Genomic DNA, 21,446 nt, shown 5'->3' on the forward strand with positions numbered 1-21,446 from the left:
GCTCACGCCGTCTTTAGTTGCTTCTACATCACAAGGTGCCGATAAATATTGGTGATTTAGATTCAATGATGGTTGTCTTCAGCTCCAGGTATGTTAATGTTGGTGGCAGTTCCTACAGAGGGTTTTTATTAGCCAGGATTATTATTGGCCCTGTCAAGCCAAGGCATCAGTCTCTTTTATTTCCAAACTGTAATTGATAGGGATGCCTTATTTGCACAACTATGTTCCAATTCGGCATTTATCCATGGATGCGTATGTTGGATATTTCCATCAATAATAGTTTAAAAATGAAAGCTAAATATAGGTTTCAAAATACTATCTCTACTCAGAAGCATATCGTCCTTTAAAGCGCAAACCCGCGTATCCGTGGATCTGCAAAACCTCGTAGCAGACATTTGTGCCAAAAATTAAATTTTCTCACCGGAAACTCCTGGCATCAAGCCTTATCCATTCGTATCAAAATATCGATATTTAGAGATTTAAAGTAGAGATAATTGGAGTTAAAGAGAGTACCGTTGTGAAATAAGACATTTTTTGCTCTCTCCAGGTAAAATTTGGGTAGCCTCCCATACGAGGTTTTGCTTATCTTGATATGCGGCATTGTACTTTAAACGACGAATGTATGTACATATGTACATATATAGTACAGATGCGTATCGATGCCGTCTAATAAAGCAAAATATAACAAAAATACATATGCTACGAACTATGAAACAAAACCTCTAAGTTTTTGTAGTTCAACAAATAATTTTAATTTCAATTAGTACGTTCTATATTAAATTATCAATTCTAAATCACACGACATACACAAAATTACACACAAATATACATTTCTAATCTAATAATTTTGTTTTAATATTGCACAGTAAACTGTAAAAAAAATCATAAAAAGAAAATCTAAATACATATTTGTAACGTTTACCCTTTTATTTGCTGTAATAATACTAAATAAATTATAAGTAACTAAAAATTATGTGTAAGCGCAAATTTTCAACAAAAAAGAAAAAAAAAACAAATGAAAGCATAATCATCAAATAAAGCGTGTAATTTACAATTTAACTGGGTACTTTTCGAAATGATGCCACTTTCCGTAGTGGCTAGCTGCCGGCTAAGGAGTTCGGTCACTGGGTCCCTTTGCTCTCTTCTTAGTAATCATCGCATTTTTGCATGATTTTGAAAAATATATTTTATACTAGTATATTACATAAAAACACTACTACGCTATGATTCACAATATTTCCAAACGCATTTGTAAAATTTTTACAGACATCATCCTTCGATTTAGACTGGGCCAAAACGATTGCTATTAGTTTCTAATCATAATAAATACATCAGAATACGAAATGATCGTCGTACAATTTAACAAGGCGATTTGGGGTCCGGTAACTGCACAAACACAGGCACATGCGCGCCTATACTGCGCTGACCGGTATTCATGATTTACTACGTATGACTGAGGTCCACAAACAATCTCAACAATTTGCAACTCGCAGACAATTAACGAACATTTTGGAGGGCTGTCTAACTTGCAGTTTCTTTAGGTTTCTCTCTCCCCTTCCCCCCACATTTGCCACGTCATTTGCGCAAACTTCAAGGTTCTACTTTATCACGTGCACCCTTCTTCTGTGTGCTCTCTATGGAGATAGCCGTTCTATTTACATTATTATTATTATTATTATTGATGTTACTAGTAACACTTGAACTCTGGCTGCTGCTGGTGGTGGCCATTTCACTGAAGAAGGGATGTTTGAGCGCCTCATCAGCGGTGATGCGTTGATGTGGATTCACTTCGAGCAGTTTGTACAGCAAATCGTAGGCGCTTGCGGGGAAAGGGTCATCGCCGTCCAGCGGTTCGGTGTTGTAGTTGGTTTCCGTGCACAAGCAGTTGAAGTAGAATTGATCACAGTTGCGACACACTTCACAGGTACCATCCGGCCGCTGATACTTCTTCAGCAGCTCTGGTGAGCTGAATTTCACGCGATTTCGAAAGCGCACACACAGCTTGCGTAGGTCCAGCGGCCGCGTCTTTTGGCTCAGCGTCACCAAGCGGTCGAGTATGAAGGCGGTCTTACGTATGGTCTTGTCGCCGAATATGGTGACCATCTCAGCAAGCGCCACAAAGTCGTTCGGCGCCTTGAAAAACGGGTACACCGATGACAGTATGGAGAGGAATATGACGCCCGCAGCCCAAATGTCAACCGCAGTGGTCTGATCGGCATACTTCAGTAGCACTTCAGGCGGCCGATAGCCGGGCGTGCCGGCGCGTGATGCGTGCATCTCTTTTTTGACGAGGCAGATGTTGCAGACCTGCGGATTGCCATAGCACACGCACTTCGGGCCGTTGGTGACGCTCATATTGCGATTGGTGTTGTATTTGTTGGCCAAGCAGCTCTCCATGCACTGTGCTGCGCCGGCATTCGAGCCGGTGGCTGCAGCATCCTGTGCGGCACTGTTGGGACTGCGCATGCCGCCTCCGCTTTGACGCAATTTCTGCTGCAGGCGGGTGCTTGCCGAGCTTCCGAGTATGGCGGACTTTACCTGCCGTCCTAGCTGCGCCTCGCAAATGCCATTATCGCCGGCGTTGTTGTTGTGGTTGGTCGCGTTCGTGCCGCTTCCCATTGCTAGGTTGGAAACCGCGCCCAAAGCGCTAGTCTTGTTGCCGCCCGTCGCAGTGATCTCGTTCAATTGCTTCAGTGGCATCTTGAATGGCGAACCGCCAACTATGCAGCTGTTGGCGACACGCGCATTGGGCGTCGCATTTGCGGTAAATTCCTGATCGCCATGTGGCCCGGTGCAACGCGGACGCTTTGATCCGCCATAAGCGTCACCAGCCGCCACGCTGCCATTCGAATCGGCCGTTCTGTTGGACGCCGAGTCTTCGCCGTCGCGCGGACGCTTGCCTTCCGAGCCCATCGCCAATGAGAGCGGCTGTTCACAGCCCCCTTCCAGCGTGTTCGCCACATGAGATGTGGGCACCTGTTGCGCCAGGCCGAAGTCTACCAGCAGGAATTGGCGCTTGCGTCGGTTGTACAAAAAGTTGCTAGGCTTCACGTCGCGGTGAATGACATTGAATTTGTGGACGTGCCGCAGGGCGATCAGCAAATTCCGCATGTAGTGCTGCAACTCGGACAGCTCCATTTTGTTGAAGAAGTCGTGAAAACGATCGTGTTGCATGTACGGCATGATAAAGGCCACCGATTCGTTGTAGCGTATGCAGCAGTTGATGCCGACGACATTGTCGGTGCCGCTGAAAAGAGAAACGGGAAAATGTGAGTGATGATATGTGATAGGCTTAAATGAGATATAATGCAGAACTGTACTCTCAAGAAATTGTAAACCTGGCGTCTATATGTATGTACATATGTACATGGAGCGCTGGTATAGATAAAATTTTGTTGCTAGGTAGAAATGGCTGAAAATTCTTGAAATCGAACGATAACCACGCCCACATCCCATATAACGGTAATTTGGAAAAGTACGATACCTTCTATAAATCAGTAACTACTAATTCATTTAAAATTGATGTTTGCAATAATTCTTTAGCATTAAATAGATTTATGAAAAATTTTGGATATGAAACAAGTTTTAATTGTTTAAAATTTAATAAATATACATATGATGTATAAAAAGAATGAATAAAGAAAATGTGAAAAAACTGGGATTTTAGCGAAAGTATAGGTGCTTTTAAAATTTTTCATGCGTTTTTTACTATAAATTTCATAAAAATATGGTTCATTCTACAACAAAAAAAAACATAAAAAAAATAATAATAATAAATAAAAATAATAATTTCTAAACTTTGCGCAGAATTTCCTAAAATTTAATAAATTTTCATGCAAATTTTAAACTTTTTAATCCGATTTTTTGAGTTCTTGAGTTTTGCAGCCCATTAAATTCTAGTATAAAAAATGCAAGTTTGAAGTTAGTCGAAAATTGCTTTGATTTTTGAGATTTTTTTGAAGGTGTTTAGCATTTTTCCACACACAGTATTTTCGAACATTTATTTTTAAAGGAAGAGACTGCCTGAAAAAATTGTCAAAAATCCACGGTAAGTCCTAGATACTTCAAATTTCCACTTTATTGCAATAAAATGTATTGCGCTACAAATCTGCATACTCAAAGGAATTCTAAAAAATCTGGTTAAAAAGTTGAAAATTTGCATGAATATTTATTGAATTTTCCCGAGTTTCGCAAAAAGTTTAGAAATTATATTTTTAATGTTTTTTGATGTAGTATGAAGCATAGTTTATAAAAAAATTGCGGAAAAACGATAGAATAGAAATCCGCACCCACCATTTTGCCCAAAAGATGGTCTGAATGTGGCTGCTGTATTTCCAGGAGTGACCCAGCTGGTCAGCTTCTGTTCTATGAAGCTATCCTAAAATTGCTTTCACTGAGTGAGAAAATTAAGAAAATTTATTTCGGTGGCTACAACAATAATAAGAGAAACATAAAAAAAGATAAAACATTCCTAGTGAATTAAAAGACGTGCAGAAATAAAGGTACCTATTTGAAAAAGTTTTGTTTTAAAAACAACATTAAAACTATTAGTTTTTTCATAAATTTTATTAAAACTATTAATTTTTTCTCATACATTTCAAATTTATTTACTAAAAAAAAAACAATTTTTCTCCTTGAACCACAAATCGTTAAACCCGCCATAGAAAATGGATTGATTAAATATTAACAGCAAAGTGCGTCAAGCGAAATAATTTACAACAAAAAATTCAATTCACTGAAAAGCTCAAAAAATTTATATTGGCAATTATCATCGACAGAAAGACGAGAAAGTGTTCGCGCTGTTATTTACGTAAATAAAAATTCGTTGAATAAAATTAAACCCAACAAAAAAAGCAACACAACGAAGCCTGAGCGAGTGACTGGCAGCTCATAGAGGAAGCGTCAGCGGACGTCATGCCGTTCCCGCACCCGCCCAAGCGCCTCATTCAAAAACATGCGCCTCACTGACGTTGTAGGGATGCATGTATGAACATATGTATGTAACAGCTCCACATACATCTTTCATATGTATGTATGTAAATATAAAAAATAAATAAAGCAATCTTGAACTTTATTCACGTATGTAAGTATAAGCGCCTGCCGTGTGATATGCAGCTGTGGGTGAGTTGTTTAGCAGTTGGGGTCGCCCCATTCCGCCCATCATTGCACTTGGAACAAGTGTGTAGCCGCTTAAAAATGAGATCTGAAATGAATTGTTGACATTTGAAAGCGTAAAACACGCCACTCACTAGCGCACCTTAGACGCTGTGCAGTCTGATGGTTAACGGCACACTTTGGCTGCCGACCTACCACCCCTAGGTAGGCAGAAAGTCAGACCGACAGCCAACCTTTCATCACGTCGCACTGAAAGCGGAATATAAATAAATTTGCTTGTGACGTACATACGTCGTCGATACGCTGTGACGTTCCGTCCACTTTTAGAAGCAGCTATCAAAGATGAATAAAGCGACAAAAAGAGGAAAGAATAAAACAGAGGCAACAAAATAGTCACAAAGCAAAGTGGAATCTAATCAACTAGTATATGTACATGCAATGAGCGATAGTGCACGCTTTGCCACGCACACACCGCGCGCGTTAAGCACTACCCCAACCAGCCGGCCATGCGAAAGACGAGAGGGAAGAGCCAGACATGGTAATGAGACGCTATATTGATCTGGAAGTATATTACAGCAGGAACAGCAACAACTGCCACTTTGCTGGCGTACAATTGCCTTCAACGGCGGAGCGAAGGTGAAGGTTACACCGACCACAATACAGATACCGATACAGGCACAAACCAGACGGCAATTGTATGTTGATATTTACGCAAAGTGCTTACGAGCCGACAACGACGAAGCCAGCAGCAACGTCTGCAATGTTAATTGTGCTCAAGTGCTCGTACGTCAGTGGCGATCGATTGACCGTGTAGTCACCACCTTGAAGGAAAAATTGGTGCAATTACCCGAAAAATACAATCTTAGGTCTAGGAGCTTTGTATCTAGACCAAAGATAGTCCAAAAATTTAAATAAATGTAATGAAAAACAGGTGAATTGTGCAAAAAATGCATAAAGTATGAGTTTTGATCTAAAACTGGTTACAATGTCATGCAAAAGCGGACAATGGGTAAAATTAACCATTTACTGATATGTAGGCATTTAGTCAACGAAGTTATATGTACGACGCTGGCATGTAGAGAGAGCATCCGCTTAAAAAATCAGAGAACCCCGGTTCGCATCGCAGCTGGGGCAAGTTTAATTTTTTATTTTATTTTATTTTATTTTGTTATCTAAAATTGGTTACAATGTAATGCTGAAGCAGACAATTGGACGCAGCCCGCTTTCTCGGCCTCAGGCTCACAGAGTCGGAGGATGAAGACGACGACACATGACAAATCTGGGGGGTTGAGCACTGCTGCTACAACAACAACAACAACCGAGCCTAGGGCATTCAATGTTAAATGTAAATAGAATTTTACATGTGCTTGGACTAAACTTTGGACTACTTACAATCTCCTGCCGTCTATTCCGAGATCCTACAGGGCAGCAACAGCACAAACACAATCACCCTCAATTCGGCTCTAATTGCGGTGGGCGGTGTGTGCACGTGCTCGTGGACGACGCAACGGGGTGGAAAGGTTGGCTGTTGCTCTTTTAACATGCGCATTTAGAAAATAGTTTGATGTTGACGTTAATTCGCATTGAATGAGTGCTGCTGAAAGCCGGCCGCCACCAGTGGTTACAGCCCCAGACCCAGTACGAATGCACAGTATACTCAGTGGGTACATTTGTAAGCAGATGTTAATCTACGCACATTCGCAGAAGCATGCACGTACATACAGTCCATCAATTAAGTTTAGGTACATCGATTTTTATGCAATACGGGCAACTGTTGGTTGTTGCTCTTTTAATTATATTATTTTTCCCAATTTTTTTTATAAAAATATGGTTGATTCTATGACCAAGGCCATAAAAATTATAGCTCCAAACCTTGTACCAAATTAAAGAAAATTCTGCCAATTTCCATCAAAATATTACACTTTTTAATTACACTCTTAAAAAAAAAAACTGAGTATGCACTATTCAAGCCCATTCAATTTTAGGGCAATAATGTATGTACAAGTCTGAGGTAGCTAGGGCTTACCAATGATTTTTTGCAATTTTTTTTTTGTTGAATGTGTTCATTTTCTCCATATAATAATAAAATCGAAAATTTTTTATGTAGAGAAAATGAGCGACTCCTTTAACAAAAAAAATGTGTCAAAAATCATTGGTAAGTCCTAGCTACCTCAGACTTGTATGTACATTATTGCACTAAAATTGCATGGGCTACAAAATCAACTGCATACTCAACTTTTTTCAAAAGAGTGTAATTAAAAAGTGCTATATTTTAATGAAAATTCGCAGAATTTACTTTAATTTTGCCTAAGGTTTGGAGCTCTGATTTTAGGGATTTATGTTGTAGAATTATAAAAAAGTTGCGATAAATAAAATAACTAGAAAAGAGTTGCCCGTATTGCAAAAAAATCGATGTACCTAAACTTTATTGATTGACTGTCCTATATACATATGTATGTAGATACTCAGCGCCTACAATTGCGAAATTTTCGTGCCAGCAATGAATCCGTAGGCGTACCACAAATACACTAAAGGCAAAGGAAGTGCTCGGCAGTCAACTATACGAGTAATGGCCTTTTCACCCGATCAAGTAGAGGCAGTGTACAAACCTACTACATATCGTTACCTTAATATAGAAAGGTCCTATCTCACATCGTCGCTGAAATATAAAAAGCCGTAACTAAGTTAAAATTTAAAATTCCTGTTTTGATTGATTATGATGTATTTCATCGAATTATAAGTCCCCACATCATTTTAAGCAATTAAAAATTTTAGTCAGTTACGGCTTTTTGCATTTCAGCGACTATATGAGTTAGGGCCTTTCTATATTAAGGTAACGATATATATGTATGTATACCTGCTAACTGGTACACATATTTACATACAAAATGTACATACCATATGCCATGTGCGTGCACTTTAGCAGTGGATTTATTTCGATACGAAAATCTTTGCAAAGGAATTTTTAATTTTTGCTGAAATACATGTATGTACGTCATAAGCCCCCACCATAATTTAATGTGCTGTTGACGACGTCAGCGCTTGGGCGCGTGAGTGGCAATATTTTACAAGTTTTATTTTTGTTGCAAAAACAAAAAGAAAGAATTAGAAGCGTATTTCTCTTGACAATGGTACGAATGCTTTTGATGGTCGTGCTCTAATTTTCTTGATAGAAGCATTCAAATGTATTTAAAATAATTATGTATGGAAAATATGACTAACATTTTGTGTAGAATTTGCGAAATTAGCCATCAGATAAAATTCTGTGGAAGTACACAACAAAGATGTGGTTATTTTTAGATATATTTCTTTGGATGCTGACTCTGTAGGCTCATAAATTAAAGAAGTGCCATCTATATTCTCAACATATACAGCGCCAGGCAATAAAGCAATGCCTGTATGCAGTTTTTAAGAATTTCAAAGTTTTTGAGACTCTGCATGCCTTCTAGTAGGGCTTTTCCTATTTACAATTGAAGCGAATGTATAAGTTTGCAAGCGAATTGCAATATTCTTTTTAAGTTGGAATAAAACATATGGGTTTGATATGAATCTTACATGAATTATTTAAAGAAGTATGATTTTACCACGTTTATATAATTTCTTTATAACCTAAAGTAGTAGATTTAGGAGAACTCCTCCAAAAGGCCCATACATTGGTAGAAAAAAAAGGAATTATTTCCCTTTTGTGCGACAACATACAAAAATTGAGAGAGAAAAGAAATGAACGGGCTACTGAAATTATCTACATATACATATTATTACACTTTTTGCAATACGCTTTATCCCCAAGAAGGAAATCTACAAATTTAGTAAAATAGTGGCGTACGTTTCTCATATAATTCCTAAAAAATATGGAAAAAGTCGCTAATTACATAGAAGAGTTCCAAAAAGCTTTAAGTTATTCGAAGCGAATTTATTTTTTCGCAGCATTCAGCTTTTTCAAATTTTTAGAGCCTTATTCATTTCTCACCACTTTTAAAGTTTTGAAAAACTAAGTTTTTTGTATATTGCAAAGCCGATGCAAGGATAAGCGTTTATATTTTTTTTTAAACTTTATGAATTTATTGACCCTGTTTCAGTGCACACTACTGTAGCTTCTATAGCTAATGATTATATTGAGTCACAAAATATACATAAATATCGTTACCTTAATATAAAAATGCTTAACGCATAGTCGCTGAAATGTAAAAAACCGAAACTGACTAAAATTTATAATTGCTAAAACGATGTGGGAATTTATAATTCGATGAAATTCATCCTAATCAATCAAAAAGGAATTTTGGATGTTTACTTAGTTACGGCTTTTTGTATTTCAGCGACGATATGCGAAAGGACCTTTCGATGTTAAAGTAACGATTTGTAGAAAAATGATTACGAGCCTAAAATAAAAAGTCGAGTGACGCTAATTTCGATAAACATAGACAGGAATAGTTTTTTTTTTTTAATATAAATACTATTTTAAGAAGGTAAAGTTGCACGAGTCCGTTTTAAAAGGAGAAACGACTTTCCAACGATATTGAACATTTTAGGCGGCCTAGGAAGGTCTTCAAATTAAAATTCTGACAATTTAAGGAGCTGCTACACATTCCTTATAGACCATCTTACGTATCGTAATAAACTAAATATTCCAAATTTTCACCAACACTGTCACTTACCCAATTTTCGCCATGCACTGCAGCTCCTTCATTATCCTATCCGGATGACTGGTGGGTATGTGATGTTTTATTGCGAATTTACGTCGCATATGCTCCGGCAAACCGCGTTCCTTCTTCAAAGTTCCCAGCAGCACCGTACTGAAGGTGCCATTGCCGATACGGCTGTGTACATCGAAAATATTTTCGATTTCGGGAATGCGTTGACGTAAGTCGTTGATAGCCTCTACAAATAAAAAAAAAATTAAATGATTAATAAAAAGCTTTAATAATTTACATTTGTGACGTACGTACGTATGAAGGCACATACATATGTATCTAAGTATGTGCATGTATAGATATACTAAAGATATATGAACTTAGAAATTATTGATTGATAACAATAAATATAAACAAAGGTGAAGTGCTATACATATGTATGTATATGTATGTACGTACTTAGCTATGTAAATTCCACATCACATTACTAATACATAATAAATAATGGTTTAATGAGTAGCCACGATTTAGCAAATATTATGTATGAGCATATGTTTGAATGCAAAACCGCGTATGTGAGGTAGCATAAATTATTCTCTAGAGAGTAACAACACTCATATTTCAAAATGGTTCTCTTTTTTATAAAGCAATCGCATTTCTGGCTAGTATATTTCAGGACGAATGGATAAGGATTTAGCCAAGAGCTTGTGTGAGCAAATCCCATTTTTTGGCAGCCAACGTCTGTTACGCGGTTTTGCAGAATGACGATACGCGGTTTTGTACTTTAAACGACGATATGTTTGTATGTACATATGAAAGTAGATAAATTAATGATTTTAATGATAGTAGAAATGCACGGGTGAGCAAAGTAAACGTGTCATACATAACATTTACATATGTATTTGTGGCTTGATTGTTTAAGTATAATGCTAATAATAGATTTATTAAAGAAATATGGCCTTATTCATAAAAAATAAAATATGTTTAAAGAAGTTTATTTATAAAATGATATTTTCTATGAAATTTATATTTTTTTTTGATTTTGGTTGATAGATTGTACTAAAAAAACAGATTTTAAAAATATATATATAGTTTTTTACTAATACATGTGATAATAGGCAATTCTAAGCTTATTTAACTAAATACATATTGATGTAAATGCATATCGTCGTTTAAAGTGCAAAACTGCATATCAGAAAAATGCAAATCCGTGTATGTGAAGTTGTAAAAATTATTTTCTAGAGCGTACAAACACTCATATTTCAAAATGGTTCTCTTTTTTATAAAGCAATCGCATTTCTGGCTAGTATATTTCAGGACGAATGGATAGGGATTGAGCCAAGAGCTTGTGTGAGCAAATCCAATTTTTGGCAGCCAAAGTCAGTTACGCGGTTTTGCAGAATGACGATACGCGGTTTTGTACTTTTAACGATGATATGCATTTGTAGTGTGAAGAAGCCAGATAGCGAGGGAACTTCACAAGCAGAAAGCCCATTAATACATCAAAAAACGAAAATGTGGTTATCACAAGTGCCCAATTGTGATTAAAAAAACTTGCGCCACCATCTCCCCTTCACCCACATGCTCTCTAACGTATTTTAGCAAACGCGGACAGCAACCTTAACAAAGGTCGTTACTTTTACCAGTTTTATTTATGTTTGTACAACACAAAACACACAGCGCACATACATCATCTATATAAATGCCCGATAAGCAAATGCCTTATTTTTTTATCATCTATGTACGTATTATTTTTTTTTTCTACACACGCTAACTGGCTTTTCTCACTTACGACTTATTTACATTCGATCAAACGTTAAACACTGTGTCAAGTAAGCTTACCTTCGTTTTTGTTGCGCATCGCCGCCGTCGTTGCCAACTTGGGACTGACTGTTGTTAGCGCTGTCGCTATATGTTCCATAGCGTTGGTGACTTGTGTACCCGTAACTTTCGTGCCCCGGCTGGCTTCGTTAGCCGCTTTGCCGACTGCTAGCAATATCGCGGGATTCGGGGCATGTAGCGTCGAATGCTGCACTTGCGTTGCTTCCTGCGTTTGATTCGCTGTGCTGGTGTGTGTGGTGTGCTGGTGGTGTTGGGGATGACTAGTAATGTGTGTGTGATGACTGTGATAGTGATGACCCGAGTTGCTGCTGCGGTGTTTCCCACTACTACTGACACCACCACCGCCAGCAGCGCCAGTTGCGGCTACTACGCTACCGCTGGGCGTGTGCTGCTTATGGCCAGTTGTGCGGGTGGGTATGGAAAGCGTCGTGACGGGTGCAACTGCGCTGCCACCGGTTGAGATGCCGGAACTGGCACCAGCTACTATTATATTGCCATTACGTGTTGCTTTATGTGACTTCTTTTCCATTTTTTTCCTCCTTGGCTCACCTTCCGGCTTCTTACGGGGCCGGAACTTCTGTGGGATTTGACGAGTTGGAGCAATTTTAGGCAATGGTTTTTGTGTAACTGGTGATATTTGTGATGGTTTTTCCGGCGTTGTTTTTCCAGCTGCGGCTGCTGGTACAATAACAACTGACGCTTGTATATGTTGATGCTTAAGCCCTGGGCGTAAATCCTTCACTAAAAATCACCGTTTGCTCGTTTTGCAAAGGGCGATTTTCACTACGCCTTTGGGCGTGCTTCACCCTCCGCGAAGCCCCTTTATTCCCGATAGTTTTGGATACTCCACGACAAAATTTTCACAGCACTAATCCTTATTTCAACTCTGCTCTTGAGGTAGTTCAAGATAGACCCAACGACACACCGTAAAACGATTTACCTGCATTTGCCAGGCAGATGCCAAAATGTATGGGAATTAGAATTACTTAATTCACTTCCAACCGAACTCATACAAATTTCCCTTTCGGTCCTGCGACTTACAAAAAATTTTGCACGACAAAAAATTTGTTTACCGTCCAATTCGGTCGATCGAATTGTATTTGAATTTTTTTGTTTTATTTGCCGTATGGTCGAATGAAATGTTGATGTAGATAAATAACAAATGGGAATTTTACTAATGTGAAAATATGAAAAATTATTGAAAAATAAATCCGCCACGCTTCCTGCCTGTCAGTTGCCGAAAATCGAGTTTGCTGCGAGAATGACGGCAAGATGAATTGAGCCCGGTGTCAGGGATTCCAAAAAAACATCGATGTTTTGCTTAGATGCATCGACATTATTCTAATCGACCACTTGTCGACGTATCGATATTTCTTGTTAATCCACATCCAAGGCGATTTTATACAAGGTGGTGTTAGCAAACAAAAACAACAATTACAACATATACATACATTGACAATCAGTAAAACAAAACAAAATTATAACAAACACATCTTTTTGACCACGATGCAATAATAGAAGGTGGTTTCAGTTGAGACAGCTCGATTTGCGGTTTACACCAGACAACATTGTCAAGACACCTTTGTATAGATTCGCCTTGGTGGTGTTACTGGCGAATTTAGATTACAGCAACAACAACCACATGTATATTGCATTCCGGGTTTTATGTCAAATCTCAATTCGTCCAAAGTTTACATGTATTTTGTTTTTGGTTTTGATGGATGTTTGTCAAATCAGTAAAAGCAAAAACAAAATACATGTAAGGCAAAGAAATCAGCTGATCTTACAACACACCTTGTACGAATACGTCTTGGCCATTGTGCATACTTAGGCTTTCTGCTCATTGGTCGTCCAATCATAGTTGAGTCATAGTTATCGTCATGAAGCAACGATTACATGACGATTACACTTCTGCACACTTGGTCGTGATATTTCAATTCATTTGGCGTCTAAAAATTCACTTGGAGCAGGTATTTTCTGTTTTTTTTGGTTGATATTTTCGCGAAATATTTACAAAAACCTGCAATTTTTTAAATATAGACTGTGCTGCAACATTTCTAGACGTAATTTTCCAGTAATATCTCTTCTTTTCTTTTCCTGGAATGTGTTTTGTGTATGCACACAGAGACTTAATACAATTTCGTCATATTTTATAGTTAAAACGCTCATATTTATTAAATTTTAATGCAATTATCCACTTTTTAATAATTTCCACAGATTTTATGCAAAAAAATACTAATTTTTATACAATTTTAATGCAAATATTAACTTTTTCACTAATTTTCCCCCATAAAATGTAAACAAACAATGCGTGCACAACGATTAGCAAACGACAGTGCCGTACTTATCCGTTTCTGCATCTTCTACGATTTGCCGATAACTAGCCGATAACGACAAGTGTGCAGATCTCCTTTGAAATGCATGTGCTCGGCTCAAAATTTCAGGGCGAGACGATAACGCAACTATGATTGGACGACAAGTGTGCAGATAGCCTAACAAGTGAAAAAAGAATCAGATGCTTTGCAGAAACGCCCCACAGCTCAGATTACCTGATTTTATTGGCTACAGGGTTACACTAATATCTATAAAAAAAACTTTAAACAGACTCTGACAAAAACAGCCAAAAAGTTCTATTAAGTGTAATAGTTATTGACCAAAGCGCTTCAAAATACTAAAATGGCATATAAATGCAGGAATCCATTTAACTAAATGCATATTTTGCCAATTTTTTTACTTTATTTTAATAACTTTTTTTTTTACATCACTTTAAACACCCTGTCTAACATTTTGGCAGGATAGTTACATGAAAGAAAGACACAAGATCACGTAAAGGCCCGTTTACATACAACTTTGGCGTTGCGTTGGCGTTGGCGTCGCTTCGACAGCTGACTATGAATACATGCATTTATATGAAAGTCTCCACATAACCAAAGTTGGGCAACGCCAACGCCAACACAACGCAGAAAGATGACCAACTCTCAACTTTTCGCGCGCGTCATTCGTCAGCTGTTCCAAATAATCAAAATTATGTGATTCAATTTTCATTTTTAATCAAATGCGGGCAAGAAATATATTTTTAATGCAATTATTGATGTAAAATTTTGGTTTTTCTGCCGCTAGTATTTTAATTTAGTGACCAAAGTATTCTCTGCTAAGCGTTCATTGTAGCAAGCACGGGCGTTACTCGCGCTGCTGTCAAAGCGACGCCAACGCCGACGCAACGCCAAAGTTGTATGTGGACGGGCCTTAAGAACAAGAGAGTGAAAAAAGTCGATGTTTTTAGCGGGTTCTACGCCATCTTGTTTCACTGGAAAACGAGCGAAAAGTAAACAAAGCAAAGAAAACAACGAACACCAAAATTAGCCAAAATTATTGTCAGCCACTTTAAACGCACAATTTAGGTAAAATGATGCAACAAAATGCTTTAAAATGTGTTGTCATGTTGAATTAACTCTTCCTTACTTGAATAATTAAATTTAAATTTAATTAACATTGGAAATTTAAAATAATTGTGGAATGCATTATCTGTAAATTATACGTACAAAATAAAATTATTTTCTTGCGTTATAATAAGCATTCAGCACAAAAATTATGCAAATACTGACGCGATAAATATTAAACATGTAGCATTCGTGCGCGATCCATCAATATGGATCGCGATCCAAATATCGTGATAATTACTGACCGTGTGACAGAGCCCTCAGATTCGCAATTTAAATGAACAATTATTTAAACTTTTTGAATTTTATATGGAAAATGACCGAAATTAAAAAATCATTTTCCACTTAAATTGATGGTGAAACCGGCTGAAATAGTGTTAAGGCCCATCCAGATATAATTTCGTTTTGCATCACAGGGACGCTTTTGACAGGCATCCAAGTTAACTCTGTGATTTTGAATAGAATATGCCACATTGGCAACGCATGCATTGCCGCAACTGATAAAATTCACCTAAATCTCAACTTTTCAACAAAAATGTATGAACCGAATTGAAACCAGCTGATTTTTGACCAATCAAATTGAACCGTTTTGTTTGCGGCAAAGTTTTCATTGTGCCGCCTCGCTATGTTCTGTTCGTTTTGTCAGTCAAAAGCATCCTTACGACACAGAAAAAATTTTCTATCCGGCGGGGCCTTTACGGCGCGTTTACATTGGATAATGCTGTCAAGAAGATTAAGAAACACGTATTAGCTGTCAAAAACGCTGATAATTGTCTCCGTGGCGTAGGCGTCCTGACAATAATTATGACAATTCATTTTGAGCAAATTGTCGGACGTGAACGTTGTATTATAGTTCGCATTTCGCGCGAGCTATTTAAGCTAAAAACTAAAAAATAATAAAGAAGAGACAAAGTTACATACACATCTGCGTCTCATGTGATATTTTAGTTCTTTTGTTATGAATTTCTCTTCTTTCATGCACAAGACGTCAAAGCTATTGTATGCATGCGTCAAATCATTGTCCGATTTACTGTCTTGAAAAAAATCAGGACAGTGATTGAGACAATTGGAAAAGTATGCATGCATTAGTGAAAAAGTGTGCTTGTATTGCTATTGTCATGACAGTGTTGTCTGGTGTTAACCATAAGTTAGTGAAAATGTGTGCATGTATTGCTATTGTCATGACCAGGGAACGGATTTTATGAAAATTGCCTTTTTTCCGCTAATACCATGTTCTGACCGACATTGAAAATATGTTTTCATTGCTAAAACTGGTATTCGACCTAAAGCTTGTATTTTCGTCCATGTAAAAACATTCAAACGAAAACAAGTTTTCGCTGAAAACCACTTGAAAACTCACGTTCCACTCATTCCAATCGGTGTCTGCACTAGTTTTTTTCGATTATTAATCGAAGTGGCAGTCATATTTTATCATCTTTAATACGCCATTTCGGATTTATTGTTAATTGGCTGACCATAATAAAATAAGCATGGAAGTAAAAGGTTGTTAATAAAAAGAAATTGCAGGAAAAGTATTTTGGTTTTGTATTTGTGTAGCTGTAACTGTAAACAAAGGAAGTAAGAAATGTCAACGAAAACACCAACAGTCGGTGTGGACAGTCTTCAGCCCACAATCCCAAAACTCGTTTTCAAGGCGTTTTTGTTGTCGGTCAGAACATGGTATAAAGAGATAGAGTATGTTCGATTAAGAATGTCCACGATTTAGCTTTCCATGATTCCATATATACACATTTGATGTTGCCTTTTTTAAGATATTTGCCTTTTTTGCGTTTTTAAGATAATTGCATTTTTTTGCCTTTTCTACCTTTAAAAAAGTGATTATAGCATTTACAACTTATTTTTTAAAAATTAAAAAACATACAGATGCCCATGCGGCTTATAGAAGCGCAGGGACCTCTTGCCAAATTGGTGTTGGAAAAATTCAAAGCCGTGTTCTCAGCTAACGTAGGCTTGGAGACAATAAGGGGTGTGGATAAAATTGTAAAGGGCGAGGAAAACGCCCTTATTCCTGATAATATGAACGTTTCAAACGTTCCATATTTAAATTGGGCTCCACTTGTATCAACTTACGTCGAGCGCACATTTAGTACATTCAAGGGTTTCTTCGCGATAATCGAATGAAAATGCTGCCAGAAAACTTAAAAATGCATCTTAAGGTTCACTTTTACTATAACTATACAGATTAAACTTTTATGAGTTAGAAACTAGAAAGGGTAAAATAAATAAAGATTCAAAGTACAAATTTTTCATATAATGAAACTAGTTCATACTTTTTCTCTTTTTACTTGTAATATAAATATTTCTAGAATAAATGTATTTTTGATTGTTCTTCGTATTTTATGTCTTTTTTTAGTGCCTTATTTTGCTTTTTTGCAATACCTAGTGCCTTTTCCTGCCTTTTTCGCTATTTTATTTTGCCTTTTTTGCAATACCTAGTGCTTTTTCCTGTATTTTTCGCTATTTTATTTTGCCTTTTCCAGCCTATTTCGTTATTTTATTTTGCCTTTTTTAAGTTTTTTACGTCCTAAAAATCCGTTCCCTGGTCATGACAGTATTGTCCGGTATAAACCCTCAAAGGCCCTACACACGCATTGACTTATCGGCCAACCAGTTGACCAACCTACTTAACGAAATTCCCTACAAACGCACCAACCAGTTGGCCGATTTCCATTGAGTGAGAGTTTTTGAACTGTGAAAAAGACAACCGCACTGGCAAACTTTTAAGCTATGCTAGGAATGCTTCTTATTTTTATGTATTTGCTATTGCTACCGCCCCCGTTTTCAGAAATTATACGATGGTCATATTATTGCCTTTTTATAATCAGGCAATATTAAAAAAGAATTTTTCACCATCGAATAAACAGTGAGTTAGGTATTTGCAAATTATTTTACTAGTTAAAGTTAGTATAAAGTTAGTGATACTTTAACCAAAGAAAACAGGACTATTGTCGCATGTGTAAGCGAAAAGAGAGTGTGGGTCGTTCATATAGCAGAGTGCGTAAACTTACAAGAATATGTGCTTTCTAATTAACTACAACATGCATTTGCACATACATGCACTCATATTTTTTATTATCACTGAATTCTGAAAACCCAAAAGCAAACCATGATATAATATGTATATCAAATTAAAGGTAAAACTTTGCACTTTCTAAGTAATATAAATTTTTTTAGCATTGATTATGGACTTTTTCAAAAAAAAAGATTAGTTTATGAAAAATTATGAAATTTTTTTTGTTTTATAATCTTTTTGGCTTAAATATATAAAAAAGCATACACATTTTATAAATGAGATTGAAGATCTTTATTTTGACATCAGTATCTTTTGAATCGCTTACGCAGTTTAGAAGATATTAATATTTTAAAATATCACAATTTTTTTGTTTTGGGCTATTTTTTATATCTACTGTACTTTACTGCGGCAAATAATATTTATACAGTTGTAATCAGCGTAAAAAGTACTAGCAATCTGCATTTTTAATTTTTTATAGCTGAACGGTTGGTTATCTTGATGTATGCCTCAAAAATATATGAACATAAAAGTACATGTTTACTGTTTACTACTACTACTACTTTTAAGTGCAACTTTTCGGCAAATAGGTACAATATGAATAGTAGCATTCTTGTACGCGATAGTTTGTACCAGTTTGTACTATCACGTTTTGGTGTTCTTGTACCCAAAAAACTTGTAAGAAAGGGGAAATTGAGAGCGCAAATTGACATTTCTTTCTGAGGGGAAGTGGCTATTTTTTACTGGATAAATTTTTATTAGTAAGAACTTGCAAGTGAGAAAAAACAGCTGATCGCATTTTGCTGGGTGGGATTATTACTAATAAAATAAATGTTAATGAGGCTTTCATAGTTGAAATTGACAAAATAAACCTATTTAAATATAATATATATTGTTTTAATAGGAAGTAGCTGTGAATAAACAACAAATTAATCAACTGTTCGTAAAACTTGCAAATTATTACTGGTTTTGCGTTCTTGTACTTTTGTGCTATGAGAGCGAATTCTCAGAAATTAAGTTACTGGAGAATTACTGGCAAGTTACTGGATAATTTGTAAAAGAACACTACCAAGGCGAATTTATACAAGGTGGTGTTGATGGCGAATTAAATTTTCGCCGCGGTACTACTGAATGTCAAAATGATGTGTTTGTTGTAAACAAGGCGAATTCATTTTACAACAAACACATCATTTTGACATTAAGACGTACCTCGGCGAAAATCTAAATTCGCCATCACCACCTTGTATAAATTAATGTAAAACACAACTAATATTCAATATTCAACACTAGTGCTCAAAAGTAATAACAGTTGCGTTCCAGATGCTTCACGATATTCACGTTGTGTTAAATTATTATTTACCTTATGTGTGCACAAGTTGTCACAAGCAAAAATTAAGAAAATTGCAGTAAAAAGCCACCACCAAATTGTGAACAACGAACAAATGTAAATAAACGGTTAATGTCAAAGTCGCCCAACTTTTTTCCTGAATGCGATTATAACGGGCTACTAAGAAAGCGTGATCTTGTATTTTTGGCTCATGGGCTCAATAGTGGTATTCATCTAAACCGATAACTTTATCAAGCAGATAATTTTATAAGTTTACGCACTCTGTTACATGAACGCCCCACACTCTCTTTTCGTTTACACATGCGACAATAGTCGTGTTTTCTTTGGTTATAGAGCTCAGTATCACTAACGTTATACTACTAGCACGGGGATAAAGAAATTATAGAAACTACCTAACTAAATTGGAAAAAATTATATTTACGAGATATCTATTTAAATAAATGTACATTAGGGTGGGTCAATTAGTAGGTCAATTAAAAAAGTTGATTCATATCCTTGCGATTCTGGTGCTATGGACCATAACAAACATTTTCGCCCAAGGAACCATACCTCTAAAATCATTTTCGAGCCTGCCAAAATTTTTTGGTAGATATTTTCAAAAATACCAAATAAACGACCTCTTAGATGCATTTCAAAGACAAAAAAATATTATTGAAAATGTGTATACGGGGGTTTTTTGGGTCAGAGAATCCATTTTTCGCATTAATTTTTAATTTTGATCGCAAAAAAATAAAAAAAAATAAAAAATAAAAAAATTAAGCAAAATAAAGAAATAAATATTTTTCCATTATTTTAAATTATTAGAAAGTCAAAGATGTGACTATTTGAGCAATAAGTTCGTCAATTTCCCCCAAAAAAAGTGAAAATTCCAAAAAATTGTTCAAAAACGCACTCTGGTGGCGATCAAAATTAAAAATTAATGCGAAAAATGGATTCTCTGACCCAAAAAACCCCCGTATACACATTTTCAATAATATTTTTTGTCTTTGAAATGCATCTAAGAGGTCGTTTATTTGGTATTTTTGAAAATATCTACCAAAAAATTTTGGCAGGCTCGAAAATGATTTTAGAGGTATGGTTCCTTGGGCGAAAATGTTTGTTATGGTCCATAGTACCAGAATCGCAAGGATATGAATCAACTTTTTTAATTGACCCACCCTAATGTACATATAACATAAAGGCTATTTATTTGAAGCAAGTTATAAGAAACAATGGCAGAATGTCTGTTTGTGTGTGAATTCATTTGTCACGGCTACCAAACTTTGCGAATTATCAGTGAAACAAAACAAACAGACGGGATAATAATTGAACCAGATCTCTATCAGGATCATATCGTTGTTGAATTTGCGTGCAAAATTTTTATGCGGATACCGATTATTGCCTAAGAAAACATAGCTAGAGTTTCGACAGAGTTGCATTGTCTTCAGTTTATCAAGTTTATTCAGTGAAATCGCTGGATAAATTTATCAGAAATGTGTAAACGAGTTTCCATAAAAATTTTGACAGTTCATTTATAAGGTTTACACAATTATAAGTTTATACGGTTTACAATGCATTTATAAGGTTTGATGAATACCCTTAATGTACCAGCAATGTCAGTTTACAAAAAGCATCGATGCATCGATACATCGAGTAGAAAATTTTCGATGCATCGGAGCAAAACATCGATATTTTCGATGCATCGATATTTTTCCGAAATCCTACACTACAGCAATTTTGTTTGTTTGTTCGCTTGTTTACTTTGTTGAAGAAAAGTAGTGAAATTTTTAAACACGTTTTATATTGGTAAAAAATAAAACAAAATACATTTTATGTATACAAAATACACGTGAACATTGCAAAGATCATATATTTATGAAAATATAAGTGTTGAGTGGTCTTTTTATATGAAACTTTGCAAGTGAAACTGCAAAGAATTTAACAACAAATCAGTTAAATACTTTTACTAATAAAGTAAAAAGGGTGACAAATAATGTAAATATATACGTTTCTTAACATCCTCGCTAAGTTTCATGACAAAATTCCTGAATTTTACGAAA

The 21,446-nt window shown here is 36.2% G+C and overlaps 1 protein-coding gene across 1 annotated transcript; it reads right to left on the minus strand.

Moving 5' to 3' along the window:
• Positions 1-3: 3 nt before the first annotated feature.
• On the minus strand, positions 4-13,201 carry LOC118752431 (cell division cycle 7-related protein kinase-like). The gene is made up of 3 exons (XM_036487351.1): positions 11,589-13,201; positions 9,771-9,993; positions 4-3,247 (listed from the first exon to the last, which is right to left on the minus strand). The coding sequence occupies exons 1-3, from the start codon at positions 12,115-12,117 to the stop codon at positions 1,591-1,593; spliced, it is 2,409 nt and encodes an 802-aa protein (XP_036343244.1). The 5' UTR covers positions 12,118-13,201; the 3' UTR covers positions 4-1,590.
• Between the last annotated feature and the right edge of the window lie 8,245 nt (positions 13,202-21,446).

Source organism: Rhagoletis pomonella, unplaced genomic scaffold (assembly GCF_013731165.1).
Source record: "Rhagoletis pomonella isolate Grant_MI unplaced genomic scaffold, Rhpom_1.0 Rhpom_scaffold_01504, whole genome shotgun sequence".
Lineage (NCBI taxonomy): Eukaryota > Metazoa > Arthropoda > Insecta > Diptera > Tephritidae > Rhagoletis > Rhagoletis pomonella.

What these genes read in the sequence shown, in the direction of transcription:
- LOC118752431 (XM_036487351.1), bottom strand. Translation starts at nt 12,117, where the DNA reads ATGGAAAAGAAGTCACATAAAGCAACACGTAATGGCAATATAATAGTA. An exon ending in GATGCGCAACAAAAACGAAG is followed by an intron (nt 9,994 to 11,588) that starts GTAAGCTTACTT and finishes TTTTATTTGTAG; the next exon opens with AGGCTATCAACGACTTACGT. An exon ending in CAGTGCATGGCGAAAATTGG is followed by an intron (nt 3,248 to 9,770) that starts GTAAGTGACAGT and finishes TTCTCTTTTCAG; the next exon opens with CGGCACCGACAATGTCGTCG.